We start from the raw sequence: 23,916 nt of genomic DNA on the forward strand, positions 1-23,916 counted from the left end.
TCGCTTAACCTCTCTACATAAACCAGCAACCCTCCAAATCTACTAAGAACACCACTTCAATCTCTCATGACCTCTCCCATGCATTTCCACCAACATCTAACACTCCCAAATGTAAATATACATTATAACCAACATGTCTATATGCATATAACTCAATTAGACAAGTTTTAAATCATTCTACCATGAAATTTCCATCCAGTTTTCAACTCAATTCCCCAATTTATGGACTAAATTGAAATATACCAATTCATACTCTTGATTAAACAATTTAAGGGTTTGAATAAGTCAAAATGGACTCAAAAGCAAACCCCAAACCTTTCTTTTTACCTAAAAAATTATACTTCTAAAATTCACTACTCAAAACCTCCAAAATACACTTAAAAGTCAATTAACAACACAACCTATCATCTACTATGCAAATCTAGTCTACATGCTCAACCAACATCCAAACCAGTCCTAAGTGACACTACTACAGATACCAAATTCTCATTTCTTTCATTTTAACATTTATTCCAAAAGTCAACTACCAACATCTCCCCTTTTGACCAAAATGATCTAGATTTCTACAAATCTCAATTTCCAATTCAACAATCCAACTAAATATAACAATATCATTTTACCAAATTATCAACAACAAGGTTAATCCAATCAAACACATACTCATACAATAATATATCAAACATCATAGCCCCAATTCCACTCAATAAAAACAACATTTTCACCAAGCCATTCATTTCTAACATAACTAAATTATACCATCATTTATAGAAATTCATCACGCATAATTGAAATTAAATACTCAAATCATAAAAATAGCTTCCCTTACCTTAAAAGAAACTACCACTGCTCTACACATCTCATTGTTCCTGCTTCGTGCTCAAGGAACTCTAGAGAAACCTACAAATCACAAGAGCATGGTCAAAACAAGTCCTTAGGACCTCTGATCGACAAAGAGATGGGTAAAAAAGTTAACACATGCGAAGAGAACCCCCTATATATGAATTTGATTGAAGAATTAAAAGAAAAAAAGAACAAAAACTTACTTGCTCTATAAGGGAAAGTGATCGGATAAAAAGGAAAGATTATCCACCATGATCACTCAGACACCTCTTGATTGTCAAACGGATGATTTGGGCGTTAGAATCATGGAAAGAATGTGGAGAAAGCCAGGAGAAAGGTTTCTAGATGGTACTTGTTTTTTATAATGAGACGAGCTTAAAAAATTCTATTTATATTATTGAATTATTTAACTTTAAAATATTTACTCTCATTATTTTAAAACACATATCAACTATAATATTTTTTTTTCTAAGGTCTTACAACTTAGGAATTATTGCATCTAAAATTTTTCACTTGTGTATTTGTTTAAGGTAATCATGATTTTGATATGTTCATGAACTTTCTAACAAATTCAATAAGATATAACAGCAATAACATATGAATTCCAATCAAATAAGATATTAATTTTATTCTAATTCAAATTCAAATTTTTAAGAAAATAGATTTATAAATATTCTTTTTATATCATATTTAACTTTCTTATTTATGTATAATTTGAAACCTAAACTAATAATTAAATTAATAATAATAATATAAATAAAATATTACAAAATAAGCAAGCATGAGATTATAAACCGTGTAATAAAATAAAAATACAGTTTAATCATTCATATAGTCTCTATTTTTGGCGACTTTTCTTAAATAGGTTTCTTGATTTCTTTTGTGATCCCTAATTTTTAAAAATTATAGCAATTAAGTCATAGTTGTTAATTTTGTACTAACATTGTTAAAGAGGTGTCACGTGTTAACTCGTAATTCTTTTGAATTGTTTAAATATTTTTTTAATTATTTTTATTTTCATTTTTTTATTTTTTTTAATTAAAAAAACAATTTCACGTGTCAAGTGTCACTGTCAAGCCACATGTCATTACATTTATCTCAATTTAGTTTCTATATTTTTATTTTGCTTCAATTTGGTCCCAGTATTTTTATTTTGTCCCATTTTAATCCTAACTTTTTTTAAAAATTAAACAATTTTGTTCATTCCCAAATTCAAACAAAATTTAACTTCTATATAAATATAGACAAATATTTTTATTAAAATTGATATTTTCATTAAATATTTTTAACAAAATTAAGTTCATTTAATTTTATATTTAGTTAATTATATAAATGTTAAGATATAAAAAAAGTAACAAATTAATTACTTGAAGCATCACCATTTTAAAAATTGAAAAAAAAGTTGTGAAAACCCTAATTATTGTGGAAATTGTAAAGAAATAATTAACCAAATAACTAATACTAATGTGATTTATAATAAAATGGTCATAAATGTGACTACAATGATAGTTTACTTTATGAAGTATTATTCTGATTGGATTTTAACTAAGAAATTTAAATATTATTCTATAAGTATTGTTTGATTGTTTACATTTTTACATTGTTGATGTATGAAATATAGTTTTTTATTAAAAATTAAATGATTAAAAGATTAAATTAAATATATTTTTTACTTGAAGGGTTTCGATGAAGTTGATGCACAAATAATTTTAGAAGATTTAACTAAATAAAATAATGGTATGTACTTTTTCTATATCTTTAAATATATTTCTGTTAAGTGAATTTTTAGTGATGATGTATTATAAGTCTTAATGTTTAACTCTAGAAACTTTTTATAAATTATTGAAGAAGTACTCAGACTATATTTTTGTGTAAATCACTTTTACAAAAATATCTATTATTGAAATGTTAACTTTTATATTTTGCTCATTCATATTATTTAGGTTAAATGATTTCATTTGTTGTTTAATTTTGTAGAAAATTTTTAAATGAGTTTCTCATTTTTATTTGTCTCAATTTAGTTTTTGTTTTGAAAACTTTAATGCAATTAAGTTATTTTCGTTAGTACTACATAAATAAAAATGTGTCATATGTTAGTTCATAATTTTTTTATTTTTCTAATAAAAAAAATATCAATTTGTATAAATTTTTTTTAAAGATTTATATACAAATTAAATTTTGTTTGAATTTTGAGAGGAAAACAATTGTTTAATTTTTTGAAAAAATTACAACTAAATTAAGACAAAATAAAAATACAGAAACCAAATTGAAATAAAATAAAAATATAGAGACCAAATTGAGACAAATGTAATGACATGTGACCTGATAGTGACATGTGACAGTATTAGTGTTACATCACACTGTTATTGCCAAGTGACAAAATGTCAACTTGACACGTGACAATTTTTTTATTTAAAAAAATTATAAAGAAAATAAAAAAATAAAAATAATTCAAAAAATTCAAAAAAATCACGAGTTGACACATGACACACTCTTTAATGATTTTAGTATGAAACTAACGACAAGAACCTAATTGCTTCAATTTTTCAAAAATAAGAACCCAATTGAAACAAAAAAAAAATATATCGGACCTCTTTGAGAAAAGTCACTAAAAATAAAGACTATTTGAATAATTAAACCTATAAATAATACACTAAATTTTCATTGGTGAGTTTTTCTTCTTTTACAAAATGGGTTGCACTTATGGACCAACTTATAAAATTGAATCTCAATATAAGTTAAATTGTTTTTTTTTTTCTGGCTAATTAAATTGGCATAGACTAATTAATGGTTGGACTCACTATAGTAGAAAAAGTTATAACATCTCATTCTAATAATATAAAATTACTAAATGAAAGTGGCAAAGCTGATAATGAAACGACCAAATTTAATATAAATACAATTATTATATTATAGTCATCATGTTGGCAGAGTATATAGAAATTATACATATACAAACTAACATACACTAGAACTTTTAAAAGATAAAGAAATTAAATATAATAGAATATTAACAATTCCTAAGTTGGGTTAAATATGTTTTTAGTCCCTATAGTTTGGAGCGATTTTGGTTTTAGTCTCTCTTTCAAACTAAGGTACATTTTAGTCCTTCAACTTTAGAAAACTCTGGTTTTAGTCTTTTTTACCAAATTTTTTTAACTTTATTTGTTGTTTCAAACGTGTTTCTAAGTTAACATTGAAGCAAAAATGTGTCAAACAGTGTTAACAATCCAAATGCTATAATGAAACATGCTTGAAACAACAAATAAAGTTAAAAAAATTTGATAAAAATGACTAAAACCAAAGTTTTCTAAAGTTGAAGGACTAAATTGTACCAACAATTTGATAAAAAGGACTAAAACCAAAGTTTTCTAAAGTTGAAGGACTAAATTGTACCTTAGTTTGAAAGAGGGACTAAAACCAAAATCGCCCCAAAATATAGGGACTAAAAACATATTTAACCCTTCCTAAGTTTTAGCATCTCCCTCGTTCTACACCAGACCAACTAGAACATCCTTATATGTTCACACTATTAAGTTGATCATTGCAAACAAAAAGAAACGAAGAAAGGATAAACTAATGTATCAAAAGAGTTTTCAAAACATATATAGATTTTAACACACATAAACATCCATATAAAAAAAATCCTAATACATGCACTCATAAATACTAGATTTAACCATTTAATACATGTATTGATGTTGGACTCTGGCAAGTTCTTGTTGGTGAAATAGCTTGCCCATCCAAGCTACCACAAAAAGTTAATTTGTTTACCACTTAGGGCCAAGGAATCAATCCATAGACTAGGACCTCCCGATACTCCTCACAACATAACATGTCAAAACGACTGCAGCCGAATGGTTAGCGTGAAATAACAAACCAAGAGGGGTTTTAATACAAACATGTACCTTTTAATTTCTCCTCAATTTATCTTACTAAACAAATAATAATAATTATCAACATCCAATTTCGTCCGGATGATTAAATAATATAAGTTATTTTTTTTATCTTATTTTATGTCATTTTATTATGTTCTATTATTTTATTTCATTTTTATTTGATTATTTTAATTATTTTTTTATTTTATTTTATGTTATTTTGAGTTATTGTACTTTTATTTTCCTTTTATTTCAATTTTCTATCATTCAGATTTTATTTTATTCATTTTTACGTTAATTGATTTTGTTATTTAATCTTCTTTTATTTAAATTCGTTTACTAAACATTATAGAAAACAAACAAAAAAAATGGCAAAAGTCAAGTCTTCTTCTTTTCCACTACGCTATCTCCCATTTTTGTATGGGAATCTTTTACTCAGACATGCACCTTTAGCTAGATTACCATAAACGGAAAAACTTTCTCTAGCCATGGGACCATGAATTAGGTGACAGAGTGATGGCATTGCAGGGCCTCTAGCATGTGAAAGGGAAAAGAGAGAGAGCACTGAGACCATTATTCATCCCAAAAACCTCACCATCACAGAACATTGGAGACTCACATCCCAACCACCAGCTCTGGTGATCTTCAGCAAAAAAGCACACAATATCAGAAGAAGGAGGAGACAACTAAGAAAAAGGAAAACTCACGGTCAGGGAAAAGGAGATCAATTGCCTTCACCCTCTTTGTCATCCGTGAACCTTGGTGCAAGGGAGACTGAACCGAAAGAGAAAGTTTTGTGAAGCTGCAAAGGTAAGTCTTCATATCTAAGCTTTTCGGTCTTATATAAATGCATGCTCCTCTACTACACGCCTGGATATGTATGAATGATGTTTGGTCAATGTATATAGTCACATTTGTTTTCCTTGTGGCATTCTATGTCAATCAAAACTTCATGCAAAATATATTATCAAGACCTGTAAGATTCATCAGATATAACTAACAATAGAGAATAGGCATATATTCCCCCAACATCAAGACTTCAATACCGCTTTAGCACCCAGGAAAACCCGTAATAAAAAGCAAACAGAATCAGATGCATTTCTAGAATAGAAAACAGAACCAGTTTTTCTCATTAGCAAATCATAGGTCTCCTTCAATCTGAGTAATTTTAATCTGAGTAATGATGTCTGATGTAGCTCCCTTCAATCTCAAAATCATCTTCCACTTGTATCAAACACAATGAACAGACCAAATCGTAACCCCGTGCCATTTCATTTCGAACCGTTCCTCCAGAATAACACCCTTAGACAAGTTTTATTCTACGTACCTATTTTATAACACCCCATTCATCTTTTACCTTCCTTCCCCCAACACACCAATCTCGATGTAGCTCAACCTTGAAGACCGTTGAGGTACCACCTCAATCTCTTGCTCAACTCGTAACCCATCAGTAGTATCTGATTTCCTCCCCGGTTGAGAGGGTGTTCCAAGGAGTTTTACAACAACTTGACACTGAACCTATGTTTAGAGAGCCAGTTTCCTTAGGGTGACTTTGAGCGAATGAATGAATCCACGACGACGGGAGTGATCTCGATCAAGCGTTGACGGCGCAGAACAGTGGACGTCGGCGGCCGTCCGCTTCGCCGGATTGGGGGTGATGACCCTTGTTTTTGGGTCGCGCTGAATCGGAGTGAGAGGAGGACTTTGACGCTGCAACCGGTGGCGTCCTGGCTTGTGGCTCACGGCAGCCGGCCCTACCCAAGCGGCGGCTGGTGTCTTTTTCGAACCGAGAGGGGTTCTCCCTCCCACGCGAAGAAGAAAAGAAGCAAAGAAGACCCGAGCCAGGGCTGGCGACCCTTCCGGCGGTGAGCAGCGGTGTTGGTGGCGCCTTGCATCGCAGCTCGCGGTGGCCGACTTCGGTGGAGGCAGCGGCGACGAGGATGCAGGGTGGAAGGCGAGTTCTCCTCTTGCATGCGAAAAGGGGGCAAGAAAGAAGATGTGACGCTACGGCCAGCGGAGGCCCTGGTGGCGCTTGGTCGCCGATGGCACCTTAGACTGAGCAGGGGTCCGTCGTGGTGGTTGGCCGTTTGAACGGAGGCTGGGGCGGAGTGAGTGGTGAGCGTGGGTTTCAAGTTCAGAAGCAAAGACTTGAGTATCTGGGATGTGCGAATGTTGAAATGAGGCTAGGGAGACAACCCCTAAATTTTCCGCTGGGAATACTTGGGCCAGATCTGGTTCCTTTCATTTAAAAAAAATAATAATAATAAGGAACCTTTTCCGCTTTGTACTCCGTTTCTCATTTTGGCACCCCCGTATCCTTTTTGTGCGTGTTTTGGGCTTAAGCCCATTTCTTTTTCTGCAAATCTCTTTATTATTTGCTTTACTTACTTCGTGCACCCCTGTTTTTATCATATGTTTATATGTTTGCCTATCTTTTCTTTTGTGCACTCCATAGTTACTATTTCTACCCCACGTTATATATTTTAGACTTTTATCTACTTATTTATTATAATATTATTATATTTTTATATTGAGAAAAGTAATCAAAAACTCAGAAACATATAAAAAAATAAAAAAATAAAAAATGTTTTAAAGGTTTAAGCACATGTGTGATCGCTTGCATCGTTTTTGTGCTAAAATCTTCTTCTCTTCTAAAAAAATAAATAATGTTTTAAAGGTTTAAGCACATGTGTAATCGCTCGCATCATCTTTGTGTTAAAACCTTTTTTTCTTCTCTTCTAAAAAAATAAATAAATAATTTTTTAAAGGTTTAAGCACATGTGTGATTGCTCGCATTGTCCTTGTACTAAAACCTTTTCTTCTTCTCTTCTAAAAAATAAATAAAAAATGTTTTAAAGGTTTAAGCACATGTGTGATCGTTCTCATCGTCCTTGTGCTAAAACCTTTTTTTCTTCTCTTCTAAAAAAATAAGTAAAAAATGTTTTAAAGGATTAAGCACGTGTGTGATCGCTCACATCGTCCTTGTGCTAAAACCTTTTCTTCTTCTCTTCTAAAAATGAATAAAAATGTTTTAGAGGTTTAAGCACATGTGTGATCGCTCGCATCATCCTTGTGCTAAAAACCTTTTCCCTTTCTTTCATAAAAAACATCAAAAAATGTTTTAAAGGTTAAGCGCATGTGTGATCGCTCGCATCATCCTTGTGTTAAAAAACCTTTTCTCTTTCTCACATAAAAATACCAAAAATACAAAACATCATGTTTTTCAAACAAACAAACAATCTTTCAGTCAGAACTACATGATCCTTGATTCTCCATCTCAAGTGGAGATATGTAGGAGCAAGGCTAGTCCTTGTCAGGTTCACTTCCCAAAAATCCAAATCTTTTCCAAACAAATTTTCTTAACAATTTTCCAAAAAAATAAAAAACATTTTTTGTTTCTCTAATTTTGGGGATAGTTAAACATTTTGAAAACCACATCACATTTGCATATTTAATTAAAGGTACTGCCTTAGTACAGGCGTTATAGGGTGTTAATACCTTCCTTACATGTAACTGACTCCCGAACCTAGAATCTGGTTTTCACAGACCATGTCGTATCATTTTATGGTTTTCCGTAGTTTTCAGAATAAACTATGGTGGCGACTCCAAAACTTTTTCTAAACTCGTTTTCTTTTTTGGATTGTCGTCCGGTTGCGATTCTGGTTGCGACAATAACAAATAACAAGAGTAAGGTTGAGAGAAATTTGCCCAGATGATTTTTATACTGGTTCGGACCTTACCTATTCTACATCCAGTCGCTTATCTCAAATCAAGATAAACAGTTCATTAATCACAAAACAATTAAAAACTACACTCATAAAGAAACAATTTGTAAAAGTTTAGAAATCACCTCTCTTGATACCACAAGAGATGAACCTGCACCTCCTTTGAGTCTTATGAAACACCTCCTCCGAATACTTCACGAAGTATGATCCTCTTCCACACACCTCCTCAAACGCACCAAGGATGAACCAGTTATTCCTCCGTCACCGTAGTAGCAATCATCGGCACCACAGACAAGAGTTTCCTTAGTTGAGCAAGAGCACATAATTCTCAACGAGTTTTGAGTATTTGAGCATAAGGGAAGAGTTGTTGTTGATGGATAAAGAGAGCCTATTTATAGACTCAAGCAAAAACTCTTCCATTCTTCGTAACTGGCCATTTTACGCTTTTAATCAATTAATATTACTATTAATCTATTAAAATAAGTGCAACAAAAGCTAGAAAAGTCAAACGGTCAACTTTAATCGATTAAAATGTATTTTGATCGATTAACTAATAGATTAAAATGTATTTTAATCTATTAAAATAGAGAAAGTTGAGTTTTCAACTTTTACTCGTTTTAATCGATTAAAACAGTGCGATTTTGACTTTGAACATCAATAACAAAGTATGAAAGTACATGAAATCAAACCCAATGAAAATCTAAGTCCTAGACAATAATCTACATTTATTACAAAAGCTTTCCATTGCAAAACAAGTCTTCAAAGGATCTTCTTGAATCTTCATTTCTCTTGACTTGATTTGGACATCATCAAAACTTCATCTTCAACATTTTGCTAACATAACACACTCTTTTCTACTTGAGATTGGATGGTTATTACAGTATCAGGATAACCCTCAAAACGAGAATCCCTACATCAATACATTACACTACAGAATGCCACCATAAAATCTCTCACCCAGCGAATTGTGAAGAAAAGAGTTTCCGACTTGTAGGAAAAAGTGGTGTTTAGCGCCAACAAATGTCGTTCAACACCCTAAAAATAGAGAGGTCATTGACTTTGCAATGCTCAAAGCCCTAAAGCCTAGTGGCTCTCTAACTTTGCAGCACAAAGCGCTACTCGGGGTCACTCAATGCCACATCAGAAACCAACAACTCTAATTCTTGATTTGTTTGCACTTAAGACCTATCCAAATGACCAAATTGGTATCCTCAACACTATGGTTGATTCAAAAACATGTTTAAACCTTAGATTAGATATCAATTTGATCACTTGGCCAATGACTCGGTCCATCAGATCAAACAAACAACCACCACATCCCAACCACAAACTTAGCATACTAAAATACCACATTTCAACAAAACAAAAAGCAAACCAAGTCTTAAATAACATCAACACAAACTTCTAACTTCGAACTCACTCAAAGAACAATCCCCACATAATTTCACCCATCAAACCACAAATTCTAGACCAATTTCTTACCAACACTCTAACCTATTACCAAATCACAATTCAACAGCAATATCAACTAATGATAACCTCAGTTTCATCAATTTAGACAACAAAAACAAATACCATTTAACAAGCAATTGCATCATAATTTTCTCATACCAGACAATAAGATTTATACCAAAATCAAGAAATTATAAAACAACACAAAAGAATTTCAACAAACTCAAATACCTAAATTCAACAACTCAGTTCATTTAATCAAACTTAAGTATACCATATCAGATTATCAAAGTACTTAAAATCTTAAAACAATGTATTTAGGTTCTTTGACTAACTGGTTACCAAAACGCTTTAAGAAGCTTAAAACAACTTCGAGCACATAGGAAACTTTTTCTGCTCCTGCGAACAATAAGAACATGATCAAAGTACACTGTTAGAATCATTGATCAACAAAGACTCAAATTGGTGACTCAAAAGACACATGTAAGTTGAGTAGGGCCCACATGCAATAAATATGAGAAAAGAAACGTAAAATAGGGATTGAAACTCAACTTACTTAAAAAGAGTAATTAATCGATCCAAATTGAAGAGTTTGTTGCAAGGATTAATTCTACGACCTCGATTCTTCAATAAGATGAACGGGGACGAAAACTTCTAAAGAGAAGTAAAAAAACTCTAAAAAAATAGTTTATAAAGAAATTGTATGTTTTAAATTAATGAGACTTTATAAAAATACTATTTATATTAAAATCGTTTAATATTATAATAATTAAATTTCACTAATTTTAAACTATTGTCACTTATAAAATACCAATTTATAGGTTCCTACAAAAGTTATCGACGATGATTAAAACAATCTTTCTACTATGGTTTTAGAACCATCATTTATTCGATGTTATAAATCACCCTACAAAATAAAAAATAAAAATGCTATACTGACGGATGATGCAAAAATCGTCACTAAAAATGAATCTAAAGTAAAAATATAAAAAAACGAAAATAGAATGCAACGAGAATTTTTACCATAATCATCGTTAAAAATAATAATAACGATAATTTTTTACCATAACTATTATATTTTTTTTTACAATTTTGTTCTACCACAATCTTGCATTAATTTTGCACATAGACAATCCCAAACAATTCATATGATATAAAAGTATAAATCTCAAACAATTCATATGATATAAAAGTATAAAGGTTTTAATAATAACTAACTAATCTTCTAAAAACTAACTTTTCACAAATTCTTATATTTAAGAAAATATTTTATCCACGTTTATTGAACATAAATTAATGCTTTTGAATCCAATGATTATATGTCACTAAAATTATGAAAAATTGAATTAAAATCAAAATCAGTACATATCATTTTCTCACATACCTCTAATTAATTTATAAACATACTTAAGAAAATCCGCAGTCGTTTTGTCAATGATTATATAAATAACTTTTTCTTTTTATAATAAGAAATTCAGTTTTATTAACAAATTTTAAAAAAAATTAAATGCTGAGAAATTTATCAATAAATTTTTCCATGAAATGACTAAGCTCAAAATAAGAAATCTATCATTTTATTGATGAAATTAATTAACGAATATTTTTGTCGATAATTTTAATTTTAATTTGTTGAAGAATTTTTTTCGTTTGGATAAAATTTTGTTAGTAATTAAAGAATTTTTTTTATAGTTGATAAATAAGAGAATATGAATAAATCTCTTAAAATTATAAAACATAAATTCTTGAAAAAATTATCATAGAAACACATTCCTATTAAAATATATATAGTGCATGAGAGAGAGGATTAAATCGATTTATTATGTTTATATAAAATGACTTTAAACTCATGGCAAGAGCCAAGATTAAAAAAAGTAGGAGTCACTCTGTATATTATTTATTTATATTGCCTTTCCATCATCGTCTTTATGCTTTATTGATGAAAGGTTGATCAACCAAATTACAACTATGATTCCAACTATAACTTTTTGCACTAAACTATTAATAACGGAACTATCTATGAACAAAACTAAGCTTAACTATCTTTTTATTATCACTGAATGGATTAGTGTAAGAGTTTATTTCAAATGGTTAGGTTAACTTGCTGCTGTTCAAGTCTCTTTCTAATGAATTATAGTAATTCCATAAGTGAAAACTTGACTTTATTTGCTTCAAATTAAACTTGACTTTCTTTGCTTCAAATAAAATATAAATTAAATTTTAATTTCAATTTTTAAAAATAACGAATATTTACAGAATAATATGATATTTGTATTATAAACAAACATTAAAATATATACTTATTATAAATAATAGATACTCACGTCACATATATCAATAATTACACCTCTGACATTAAGCTTAACAAAATTATTCATTACATTTTGTTTGATTGTTATATGAATGACCGTGAATAGAACCTTAATACCTACCAATTTAGTCATTTTCCTAACCCATACAAAAAACCTACTTTATAGAAGAATCTCTAACCACTTGCATGCAAACTAGATCTTGGAATCCATTCCCAGTCAGATAGATAGAAATTTAAAAATTCAATTAATGTATTAGTTAATTAAAATTGAATAAGATGATGAATGTATTAGTCAGAGAATTCATAAATTTACTCTCTTAAATTGTTTAGTTAAGATGATGTTTTAAACATATTTATATGAATTTGTTTAGGGATTATTTTGCTACCAAGTTTTTCTTTTTAGGACGACAATATTAAAAGGAAGAATCACAACTAATATATTTGTTGACATTAAATTCTTCATTAATTTGAATATTTTACATTTATGTTTTTATAGATTTTTTATTTATTAACTATTATGTTTTTTAACCTAATTTTGGTTTTAAGTTGATTAAGTTAAATATGATTTCATGATATATATATATAAGTTAAAATTTTTAAAAATAATAATTTTTTACTTTTTTTTTAAAACAAGAATCTAAAATTCTAAAACTTCAAAACGAAATGGACATTATTGCTTCTATTTATATTTGTCTTTTCTATGATCACTTATTTTAATTCAGTGCATCCTACTGTTGAGATGCAATACCATACAATAAGTCAACATTCATATCATACTTAAAACAATAAAGTATGATGAAAGCTTAGGTGGAAAAACTTATTCTTATAACTTTAAACAAAATGTTTTTTTTTTTCTCTTTCTAAAAAATAGAAAAAAAAAAAGAGAGTCTAAATATATCCTTAATCTATAACATCCTCCTCTCGTACAAGTTTTCTTTCTCGTACCAAATCCAAGATCATTGTTGTGTTGTGTTTCAATTTAATGACTAACCGTTCTTAAGAATTAGGAGACGATTAAATTCCACAAAAAAACTCGATGTTATTAAATTTGTTAGAATTTGTTGGCATAATAAGTTATGATATTATTAATATTTTATTTCAAGTAAATAAAAGATGAAACTCATAAATTTTACCCGTGATTTCTAAAAACATGACAAAATAAAATTCGTACTTTAGAACACATTTACAATACGACTTATATCCCTATTTTATAATGGATTTTACGTCTACCAAATTTTGTGAATTATATTTTAAGAAATTCAATAAAATAGAAATCCCATTATATATATATATATATATATATATATATATATATATATATATATATATATATATATATATATATATATATATATATAAATAAGAACAAGAGTTCTGTTATTAGATTATCAAAACTATCCAACAAATTTTTACACACATTTTATATTTACTATTTTATTCTTTTATCTCCTTTTTTCTTTATAAATAAAAAATTAACTTTTATAATAATCAAAATATTTTTAAATGTGGATTATCCACAATTAGAATTAATGTGAAAAAAACATTTTCCTTATATTACAATATAGTATAAAACTGTATAAAAATACAATCATAATACAGTAACATATTTTTCTGTCATGCTAAGTTTTGACAGATGCTATCTATATATGAAGTTGGTCTCTTTCTTAGTATTGTGTTCTTAGCTATCTTTGCTACCTTCTCCTCATAATTCACTCATCATCCTCTTTGACCAACTAAGATTATGGAGAACAAAGATTTGAATGCTTCAAACATCACCGTGGGAGGAATCTATGACATGTTGCTGGACAGCGTCAACAATGAAGACACCAGACCCGTGATTCGTCTTGGTCGTGTAGATCCTACTGATAACCCACTGTTTCGTACTACAAATGTGGCTCTTGATGCTGTTACAACATCAGTTCATTCTTTTAACTTCAACTGTTACCCTCCCACTCATGGCTTACTTCAGGCTAAGAGGTTTCTTCCTTCAAACTTCTTTCTAAATCATTCTACAATCTGATACCAATATATAATCACTTCATCAGTTTCTGATAAACTCAAAAACCTTATCACTATCATATATTTCATAACAGGGCTATTGCAGATCATCTCTCCTCTCATTTTCCACATAAGCTCTCAGCAGAGAATGTTTTTCTCTCCATTGGTGGCACACAAGCGATAGATATAATCTTACCTTCCATTGCACGTCCTGGGGCCAACGTTCTCCTTCCAAAGCCAGGGTACCCTCAGTACGAACTTCGTGCCTCTCTTTGTGACCTTGAAGTTCGATATTATGATCTTTTGCCTGAGAGAGGTTGGGAAGTTGACCTTGACTCTTTAGAAAATTTAGCAGATGAGAATACTGTGGCTTTGGTCATCATCAGCCCCAGTAGTCCTTGTGGGAATGTGTTTGCGTATGAACATCTGAAAAAGGTATCTTTAGCTCAAACATACGTTGAAATTCATTTTGGTTGAGAAAAAACAAAATGTATTGATTTTTCATGACTATTAATTGCAGGTTGCAGAGATTGCAAACAAACTTGGAATCTTTGTCATCTCTGATGAAGTTTATGCCCATGTAGTTTTTGGAAGCAAACCTTTTGTGTACATGGGAGAGTTTTCTTCAATAGTGCCAGTTATTTCGATTGGTTCTTTTTCAAAAAGATGGATTATTCCTGGTTGGAGAATCGGTTGGATAGCCATATGTGATCCTCAAGGAATTCTTCAAAAATCTGGGGTTTGTTTTTGCTCATAACCTTTTTGTGCTTAAAAAATTATTGCTCTAAAAGTAGTTGTTTTATTTAAAAAAATTAAGTAGGAATAACCTAGACATAGAAAAAGTATTGCATGATTCAATATTGTCACATAATCATATTCTCAATCAATATTTATGTAATCAAGTTAACATTTTTTACTTACAAGAAAATAAACTGATAAAACTCAATTGTGTGTTAACCTTGTTAGATTTATCAGCAGACATCTTAATATTTGACCGAGACTATTTTATACTGATAATGCAATTGTTTTTTCTTGTTTATTAGATCGTGTCCAAAATAACCAATTATATAGAGATCACTGATAACCCTCCAACCATCGTGCAGGTAATAACCGATAGATATAAAAATAACTAATTAATACGGGTTTATCCATTGTAAATAATAGTACATTAATTATCAGCAGGCAGCAATACCAGAAATACTTGAGAAAACTCCAAACGATTTCCATTCAAATAATCTTGGTATACTGAGAGAAGCTGCAAACATATTCTATGATGGGTGTAAGGAGATCCCTTGCTTGACATGCCCTCTGAAACCAGAAGGAGCCATGGTTGTAATGGTGAGTGGCATAAAGAAATTTACAATTTTCATAATGTTGTAGATTAGTAACATTATCAACTAATGAAAAATGATGGAGTAGGTGGAGATTAACCTTTCCCAACTTGAGGATATTGTTGATGATGTACAATTTTGCAGTAAGTTGGTCAAAGAGGAATCTGTAATTCTTTTTCCTGGTAAGAATTTTTTCAAGTTGTTATTGAAATTCCATTGACTTGTGACAATGATGAAGATGTGATGATCAATGATAATATGCTTGTAGGTGTTATCGTTGGACTAAAGAATTGGATTCGGTTTAGTCTTGCTGTTGACCCTTCTGATCTGAAAGAAGGTCTTAGCAGGATAAAAGCATTCGGTCTTAGACATGCAAAGTTGTCATAAGTCATGCTATGTGAAAGGTGTATGGGAGAGGTGGTGGGAAGTGTGTTTACTTTAGGGTGTGCTGAGTTTCAATAAGGCATTTTATGCAGCTAAATATATTCACAGGTACTGATATAATATCATATTATTGGGAGTGCCTTAATGATGCAGTGGAGTTGCAATATATGATTTGTGGCAGTGTATTTGTGTAATTTATGCTTCCTTTGTTTGGTGTCTTCGTCTTGGTTTAGCTTTTTCCTCAGAATGGCTAATTTGGTTTTGCTAATTATCTGTGTGTCCCTGGAGTCTTGTTTATGCCTTATGTTAAGCATTTCTTATTATTAATAAAATTTTAGTTTGTGAAAATGAAATCTTAATTATATGTTATATTGCACATCTTATAATATTTTATTATCAAGTCTTTTTTTTTTGGTTAATTGGATTTTCATTTTTTGTAAATTTTCTCTAATTAGACTCTTGCTATTAAATTAGACCAACGTTATTAAAGTGATGACATAATAGGCTGAGGGTGTAATTTTTAATTAACGTGAGCTAGTTATTTGGTTTTGGTTATTATGACGTCAACGAAATTGAGAAAAAAATTTAATTAAATTTAGGACTTTTTTCGAATTATGAATTGCAAAAAGAAATCATTAACTACCAGTTTGCCTTTATCGTAAGTCTCGCGTCACCATTAGTTACCAAAATCACCACCATTAATCACCTTCATCTTTATTGTGCCATGGAAACCCTAAACACCTCCTTCTCAATTCACACAACTTGCAACCAAAAGAAGAACCAGATACCAAGATAGAAACCCCCTTCTCAAAATCATGAATAGGTTATTTGTAATTGATTTCAAATTTCCTTTCAATGAATCCTAATTTGAAAAACGAACACAATCCATAATTCGAAGAAAGAGATCTAGGTTTAATTTCATTTTTCCCTAATTTTTTTAATTAAAAATGATAATATAAACATCAAAATCACCTAATTAACAAAATAACTAGATCACATCATTTAAAAAGCACCACCACCATGCCACATCAACATCACTCTAATAGCATTGTCCAATTTAAGCCAAAACTCTAATGGGAACAATTTTGAAAAAATGAAGACGACAAAAAAGAAGTAATGAACGTATTTGAGATTCAAAAAAAAAATATCTAATTAAACCTTTTGTAAACACTAGTGGAAATGGGAAAGAAAAAGTATAAATATTGAATGTATGAAGAGAAGAAAAACAAAAAGAAAACAATAGAGAAAGAAAATGAGAGGTATAATGTTGCAACATTGTTGAGTTATAAAATCTTTTCATTTGAATTTTGGATTATTTAGCTTTGATTTGTAGCAAACATATTGCTTTTTCCTTTAAGTTTTTAACTTTTATTAAGAATGTTTTCATCTTTCATATACATTTTGATTTTGTTTATTATGATGTATAAGGTCTATAACCGATTCTTATTACAGTGGATTTCATTATACACTTATTATTGGGTTTATCTTATAAAACACTGGTATACGTTATATATATATATATATATATATATATATATATATATATATATATATATATATAATACTATATATATATATATATATATATATATATATATATATATATATATATATATATATAACTAACATCTCAAGTAACTCTAAATATCTTAACTAATTTCTCTTTTCATGTGTCATAAAATCTTATGTTTTTAATATGATTTGGGTGGTAAGTACACTTCCAATAAAGTGGATTAATTGTTTGTCACTAAAAATACTCTTTTAGACTTCTTGTACTGATACTTCTCAACAAAATACAGTTATTGAAACGAAACATATTTAGAATTTTTAAAGCTATTCATTCTCTTTATTTAGTTCTTAATGAATTTTGAGGTGAAATTGTTTTTACTAGTGTCTATTTCAAGTATTTTTCTTTTTTCAAAATTGTACAACTATGTTCTTAATTACTCTTTCTTCAAAGTTTTTAGATATACTTGTTTTCTTCTTCATCCACAAGTAGAACTTAGTAAATTGATATCTCATTTGTATAGTTTTTTTCTTTGTTACAAGGATGGTCAAAAGGGTTATCTACTTAGATCTTTTCAATCATAAACTTTATTTATTGTTGTATTGTTTTTCTTGAACACGTTCCATTCTATTCACTTTTTTTTTTAATTCTCACAACCCTACAAGTTATAATCCTATTTTTCATAAAACGACGATGAAGTTGTAAATAATTTGAAATTGAGAAATACAATGGTAATATTGGTAATATGACAGCTCCAGATGTCCTCATGACTTTTTAAAAAATTATCTGTGATTTTTTATCCTCCACCTCCTTTGTATCCTCCATGTATTCTTAAGTTTGCCCAATCACCAAAGTTTGTTTATTCTTTTTATTATTATTTATTTGTTTCCTTCTTAATTATAATTTACAATTTATTTAAGCTTTATTCCAGGTTATCCTTGATCAACTTTAACATGTTATGAAGAGAAATGTGATTGCTTATAAAGTTGTTACTTGGGGATTTGGTATCTCTTCCTCTGAAAAAACAAGTCATTGACTCTCAATAGATATACAAGATTAAAACAAGGTCAAATGAGTCTATTTATATTCCAAAGCAAGTTTAGATACTAAAGAATTCTTAGGAATATAGCCTAAATTATGCAGAAATCTTTATTGTAATTGCTAGAATAAATCAATACTCTTATTATTATTATTTGTGTTTGTTATTGGAATATTTTTAAAATGGGTATTAAACAATTTTTCTTAAATAATTATTTAAGAGAAGAGGCCTACATGATAATTCTTCCAAGTGTTTCTTATAATCCATATGAGGTATGTAAGATAGGAAAGACTCTTTATGGTCTCAAAGACATTTGTTTTGAGAAATTATACATAGTTATTACATTTTTGTTTTATTTGTTCTAGTGATTGTGACTTTTTTGTTTTGTTTTTAAAACCATTTCTCGTAGTTGTATTATATTAGAGATGACATAGATGATATTGTTAAGTCAAAATTGTAGGTGAGAATAATTTGAAACAAAGGATTTTGATCCTTTTTTCACATTATGTATCTCAAGTGTTAGAGTGTGTCTTATTTATGTATTAAACAACTCTACTTAGGATGTGTTCACTTAAAGAAGATTATTTGAAAAAGGAAAAGTGGATGAATTTGAGGAGATTTTAGAATAAATTGTGTGTTCTTTTAAGGATGTGTTCACTTTAGAGGATTGATTTGGGGAAGAGTGAATGGATGAATTTGAGAGAATTTGAGGATGAATTGATTGTTTTTTTTAGTGGATTGGAAGTGGATGACAGTAAATTTAAAAGTAAAGTTTGTGAAAATTATTATAGGATTTGATTAATGTGACATATAAAAAATTGTTTAATAGGTGAAAATTAAATATTACCAAAATATCTTTAGTTATAGAAGTAATATAAAATGATAATTGTTAATGTTATATATAATTTTAAAAATATATATAAGAAAAAAAATAAAAATTAATTTTTAAAATGTAAAAAAAATGGTAATATAAAGTACGAATGAAATGATTGAGACATGTGAAGGTGGTAAAATATATAATTTATTATTATTATTATCATTATATATTATTATTATTATTACTATTTTATTTTAATATTTATTGTTATTTATATATTATTATCACTTGGAATACATTACTTATTTTCCTGGAATAGATTGCAGTACCTTTGATTGAGTTTTCACAATGTCTATCAATGCATTTTCTTTCGGGGTATAAATGGTTTTTCACTATATTACACTCAAATCTTATGCCATGAGTGTAGATAAGAAAAATTTTAAATCTCGTAAATCATCATGTTTAATCGCTTCCAAAGTCATCAAAGCGAACACAGAAACAATCACAAATCTGTCTGCTCCAATTTACGTTTACAATTATTTTCAAGAAAAGAGTCTAGGGTGTGTTTACTTTGGAGGGATTATTTGAGGAAAAGTGAACGAATGAATTTGAGAAGATTTGAAGGTGAATTAATTGTTGTTTATTTGAGTGGATTTGGAGGTAAGTGGAAGTGAATGTGGAAGAAAAAGTATATAAGAATCAGTGTAAGATTTAATCGATATGACAGATAAAAAAATTGTTTAATTAGTGCAATTGAAGATTACCAAAATACCCTTAATAATAAAAATAATATAAAATTATAATGGTTAATATTATTATATATAATAATAATAATACTATTATTTTTATTATTAGTTGGGGATAGTATTGTAAAATACTATATTTTCCCCCAAATAAATGCATCCATTTAAGTTCAAATCGTTTCAAACAAACATGGTGATTCTTTACAAATCCATCTTCTACTATCTGTGAGAGTAGTAAATTGTTTCAAGTGAATAGAGCATAAGAGATTTGATGGTGATTTATATGGATTTGAAAGTAAAGTTTGAGAAAGTTTGTGTAAGATTTGATCGACGTGATAGATAAAAAAAATATTTTAATTGATAGAAAATGGATAATTGAATATGAATTTGAAAGTAAAGTTTGAGAAAGTCTGTGTAAGATTTGAGATGTAATAGATAAAAAATGTTTTAATTGATAAAAAATGAATATTATCAAATTGTCCTTAGTAATAATAGTAATATAAAATGATAATTTTGAGTAACATATATTTTGGTAAATTGATAATAAAATATGATTGGTTGAAGATAATTTTAATTAAATATTGAATTATAGCTTATATTTTGGTTTTATCTGAAATATACTAGTATAATAACTTATAGCTTATCTTATTAGTCGTCTGGTTTAGCGGGCTTGCCTAGTTCAACCGGGAGAATGTTAAGTCTTGGAATACTACTAATATATATATATATATTCTATAACTTTAATTGTTACTATGGACTTATAGTTGACCTGTCAGGTACGGTGACAAACTCGAAAGAAATGACTGAGCATATGACAAACTCGAAGGAAAGCACCTCACGACCCGGTCCTGACAACAGTTGTGTGCAGAGTTAAAGAACAATTAATGTTACAAAAACTGCTGTTAAGTGGTTAAGGATTTCATTAATGATCATAAAGAGGTAAATTAATTGGTCAGATTCTTATAAAGTCTATATATAGGGGTTTAATTTTGAGGTAGACTCGTGTTCTGCAAGTCACAAGCCCTAGCAAAATCTTAGATATTGCGTAGGGTTTTAAAGTCTTAACCGATCGGTAGACTCTAAGAGTTCACTTAGAACGTTCCCTAAGTCAAAAGTTAAGGTAAGAGTTACAAAAACGTTCCTTACCAACCAAGCGTTAAACTCTAGGAGTTCACTTAGAACGTTCCCTAGGTCAAAAGACTTAAGTAAGAACTGCAAAAGCGTTCCTCACCGAACCCTGGAAACTAGGAGCTCACTTGAAACATTCCCTGGGTCCAAAGAACTCAGGTGAGAACTCACGAAGAACGTTCCTCACCGACCAACAAACTCTGGGAGTTCATTTAGAACGTTCCCTATGTCGAAGAGGCTTAGGCGAGACCTACGAAAGTGTTCCTCACCGACCAACGAACTCTATGAGTTCACTTGAAACGTTCCCTAGGTCTAAAATGATAAGGTGAGAGCTACGAAAGCGTTCCTCACCGAGCGTTGGACACTAGGATTTCACTTGGAACGTTTCCTGGGTCAAAAGGACTCAGGTGAGGGTTGCAAAAGCGTTCCTCAACGAGCGATGGACACTAGGAGTTCAATTGGAACATTCCCTAGGTCCAAAATGCTAAGGTGAGAGCTACGAAAGCGTTCCTCACCGAATGGTGGACACTAGGAGCTCACTTGGAAAGTTCCCTACGTCAGAGCTGCAAAAGTGTTCCTCACCGAACGGTGGACACTAAGAGTTCAGGAAATTTCACTATGGGAGTCCGAGTGGATGCTGCCGAATGCTGATTCAGTGGGGGCCTTCGCCCCGCATCGCGGTCCCTCCATGTCGCATCACGCTTGGCCCTCAAAGTCACCATCTTTACCTGCATGGCTTCCATCCTCCTCTACATCTCGTGCATTAGTATTAACGGGTCATGTGTTGTCATCCTTATGGTCTTGCTAGGGTATCTTCAAAGAATCCTTGGCCCCACGGTGGGCACCAAAATGTTCCTACTGAAATGGGACGAGGATAACCGCCTGATGAATTCCTGTCTCCGCCGAACATTTGCCTTGCGTCTTGCTCCAAATGGTCGATCAGTATAGGAGGTGACCTACAGAACACACTACGATGCTTAAGTCAAAATTTTTCTCGATAGGCCTTTAGTAAGTCAATAGTGAGTAAAAGTGAGTTTACTTCAAAATTAAACCCGTATATATAGAGTTTAATTTATCTCTTAATGATCATTAATGCAAACCTTAATCAGTTAATAGTAGTTGTTGTAACATTAATTGCAACTTAATTTTACGCAACTGCTATCGAGACTAAGTGGTCGTGAGGTGCTTTCTTACACATCACCCACTCAATCTTTTCCTTCTAGTTTGTTACTATACCTAGCCGGTCAACTTTAAACTCATAGTAACATTAATTAATATCAATCGATTTTAGGTAAACTTTAACCATCAACACAATTATCAACATTAGATATCACACATTAGTAATGTTTCATTATGCTAATTTTGAGTTTAAGTGTGGAGTCAGATGTTTGGAAGATGAACAAAATAAAAAATATATAAAAAAACTCAAAAACATTATGTCTCAAAGTTTTGAATTGTAAATATGTACGAACAAATGACTCTACTAATTGAATTTAAACTTATCGGTATATACCGATCTTTTTTATATGTTTACTTGAATAAGCCTATACTTCTTTCAAATAATATAATATTGCTAAGAAACGTTCAAATTAGCATAGTATAAAAAAACCTCACACATTTATGTTTGTAATTTACTATTTCATCATAACTACGTGTCTTTTTACCTAAAATTTCAATCCTTCGTTAAGAATGTTAAATTTCTCTAAATTTAAATAAATGATAGCAGTTTCAAATTTTAAATAAGTAATGTGATAATCTAAAAATCTGTATATTAGATGTGTTAGTGTTTTAAAATATTAAGATTCTATTATGATAAATCTGGATTGAAGTGTTTCTGATGTGAAATGTATGAATTGAATGATAATTATGTGTTCGAGTGAATTATGTATGAGTAATTAAACAATCCGTTCAATTGTTTGTAAAATTATTTTGGATCAAAGTACTAAAATAAAAGTACCAAAATGATCAATTGAACATGTTCAAGACAAAGTTTCAGGTTTTGTGATACTGTAACAAACTAGTGGAGTGTCAAGACGTGTCTTTGAGCATATAAGTTTTTATAAAAGATATGTTAAGTGCTACAGATGTTGTTAAGTGCCACTTTTTGCGAGAGGTTTAAAGTTGAACACTATCATTGAGTGTCAATTTCTTTGTTGACTATGTTTTGTCCTTTATATGTTTTTGGATGTTTTGTGGTGTCTAACTTTTTTTTTTAATTCAGGTAAAAATATTGTTCTCGGCCTATATGATGATGGTATTTAAGAAATTTCAAGGAGAAATTCTTTTTGTGGTAACTTTGTGTCTGTATTGAAGTATGAATTCAATAAGGGGTTATTATTCTCTGATAACCATTCATTCTCACCTAGAGGAGAATCAGTCATGTGGTGAGAGTTGTAGGAGGTCCTAAATTATGGACTTTGTTTGGCCTAAAGTGCAAAGATGATTAACTTTGTATGTGATAGGTTGATAACTCCTTGGTGATGACTCACATAGCAGTAGAGACCACCACGTGCACGCCTATAATAAACTATGATGTCAAGGGCATGTAACCAAATAATTGTATTTAGTGTCAACTGTTTTATGTGCATATATATTTTCATTATATTTTATCGGTTTAAACCTCTTTTTGGTCCCTAAGTTATAAGCGGATGTTCAGTTTAGTNNNCGTTTTTAAAAATGTAAATCTTTGGTCCCTAAGTTATAAAAAATGTATCAAATGAGTCCTTTTTTGACTTGAAATACTGTTTTTGGTTGTTTCTTAACAAC

The 23,916-nt window shown here is 30.0% G+C and overlaps 1 protein-coding gene across 2 annotated transcripts; it reads left to right on the forward strand.

The window, feature by feature from the left end:
• The first annotated feature begins 5,272 nt into the window (after positions 1 to 5,272).
• Positions 5,273 to 16,184, forward strand: LOC106754273 (probable aminotransferase TAT2). 2 transcript variants are annotated; one of them, XM_014636292.2, is made up of 8 exons: positions 5,273 to 5,528; positions 13,942 to 14,180; positions 14,297 to 14,636; positions 14,722 to 14,940; positions 15,245 to 15,304; positions 15,381 to 15,539; positions 15,621 to 15,714; positions 15,801 to 16,184. In XM_014636292.2, exons 2-8 carry the CDS (start codon positions 13,945 to 13,947, stop codon positions 15,917 to 15,919), a joined length of 1,227 nt encoding a protein of 408 aa, XP_014491778.1. In that variant the 5' UTR covers positions 5,273 to 5,528; positions 13,942 to 13,944; the 3' UTR covers positions 15,920 to 16,184. The 2 variants fall into 2 exon arrangements, with proteins under 2 accessions (XP_014491778.1, XP_014491779.1); XM_014636293.2 differs by having other exon boundaries at positions 15,384 to 15,539.
• Positions 16,185 to 23,916: the final 7,732 nt, after the last annotated feature.

Source organism: Vigna radiata, unplaced genomic scaffold (assembly GCF_000741045.1).
Source record: "Vigna radiata var. radiata cultivar VC1973A unplaced genomic scaffold, Vradiata_ver6 scaffold_86, whole genome shotgun sequence".
NCBI lineage: Eukaryota > Viridiplantae > Streptophyta > Magnoliopsida > Fabales > Fabaceae > Vigna > Vigna radiata.

What these genes read in the sequence shown, in the direction of transcription:
- LOC106754273 (XM_014636292.2), top strand. Translation starts at nt 13,945, where the DNA reads ATGGAGAACAAAGATTTGAATGCTTCAAACATCACCGTGGGAGGAATC. An exon ending in CGTATGAACATCTGAAAAAG is followed by an intron (nt 14,637 to 14,721) that starts GTATCTTTAGCT and finishes TATTAATTGCAG; the next exon opens with GTTGCAGAGATTGCAAACAA. An exon ending in ACCCTCCAACCATCGTGCAG is followed by an intron (nt 15,305 to 15,380) that starts GTAATAACCGAT and finishes ATTAATTATCAG; the next exon opens with CAGGCAGCAATACCAGAAAT.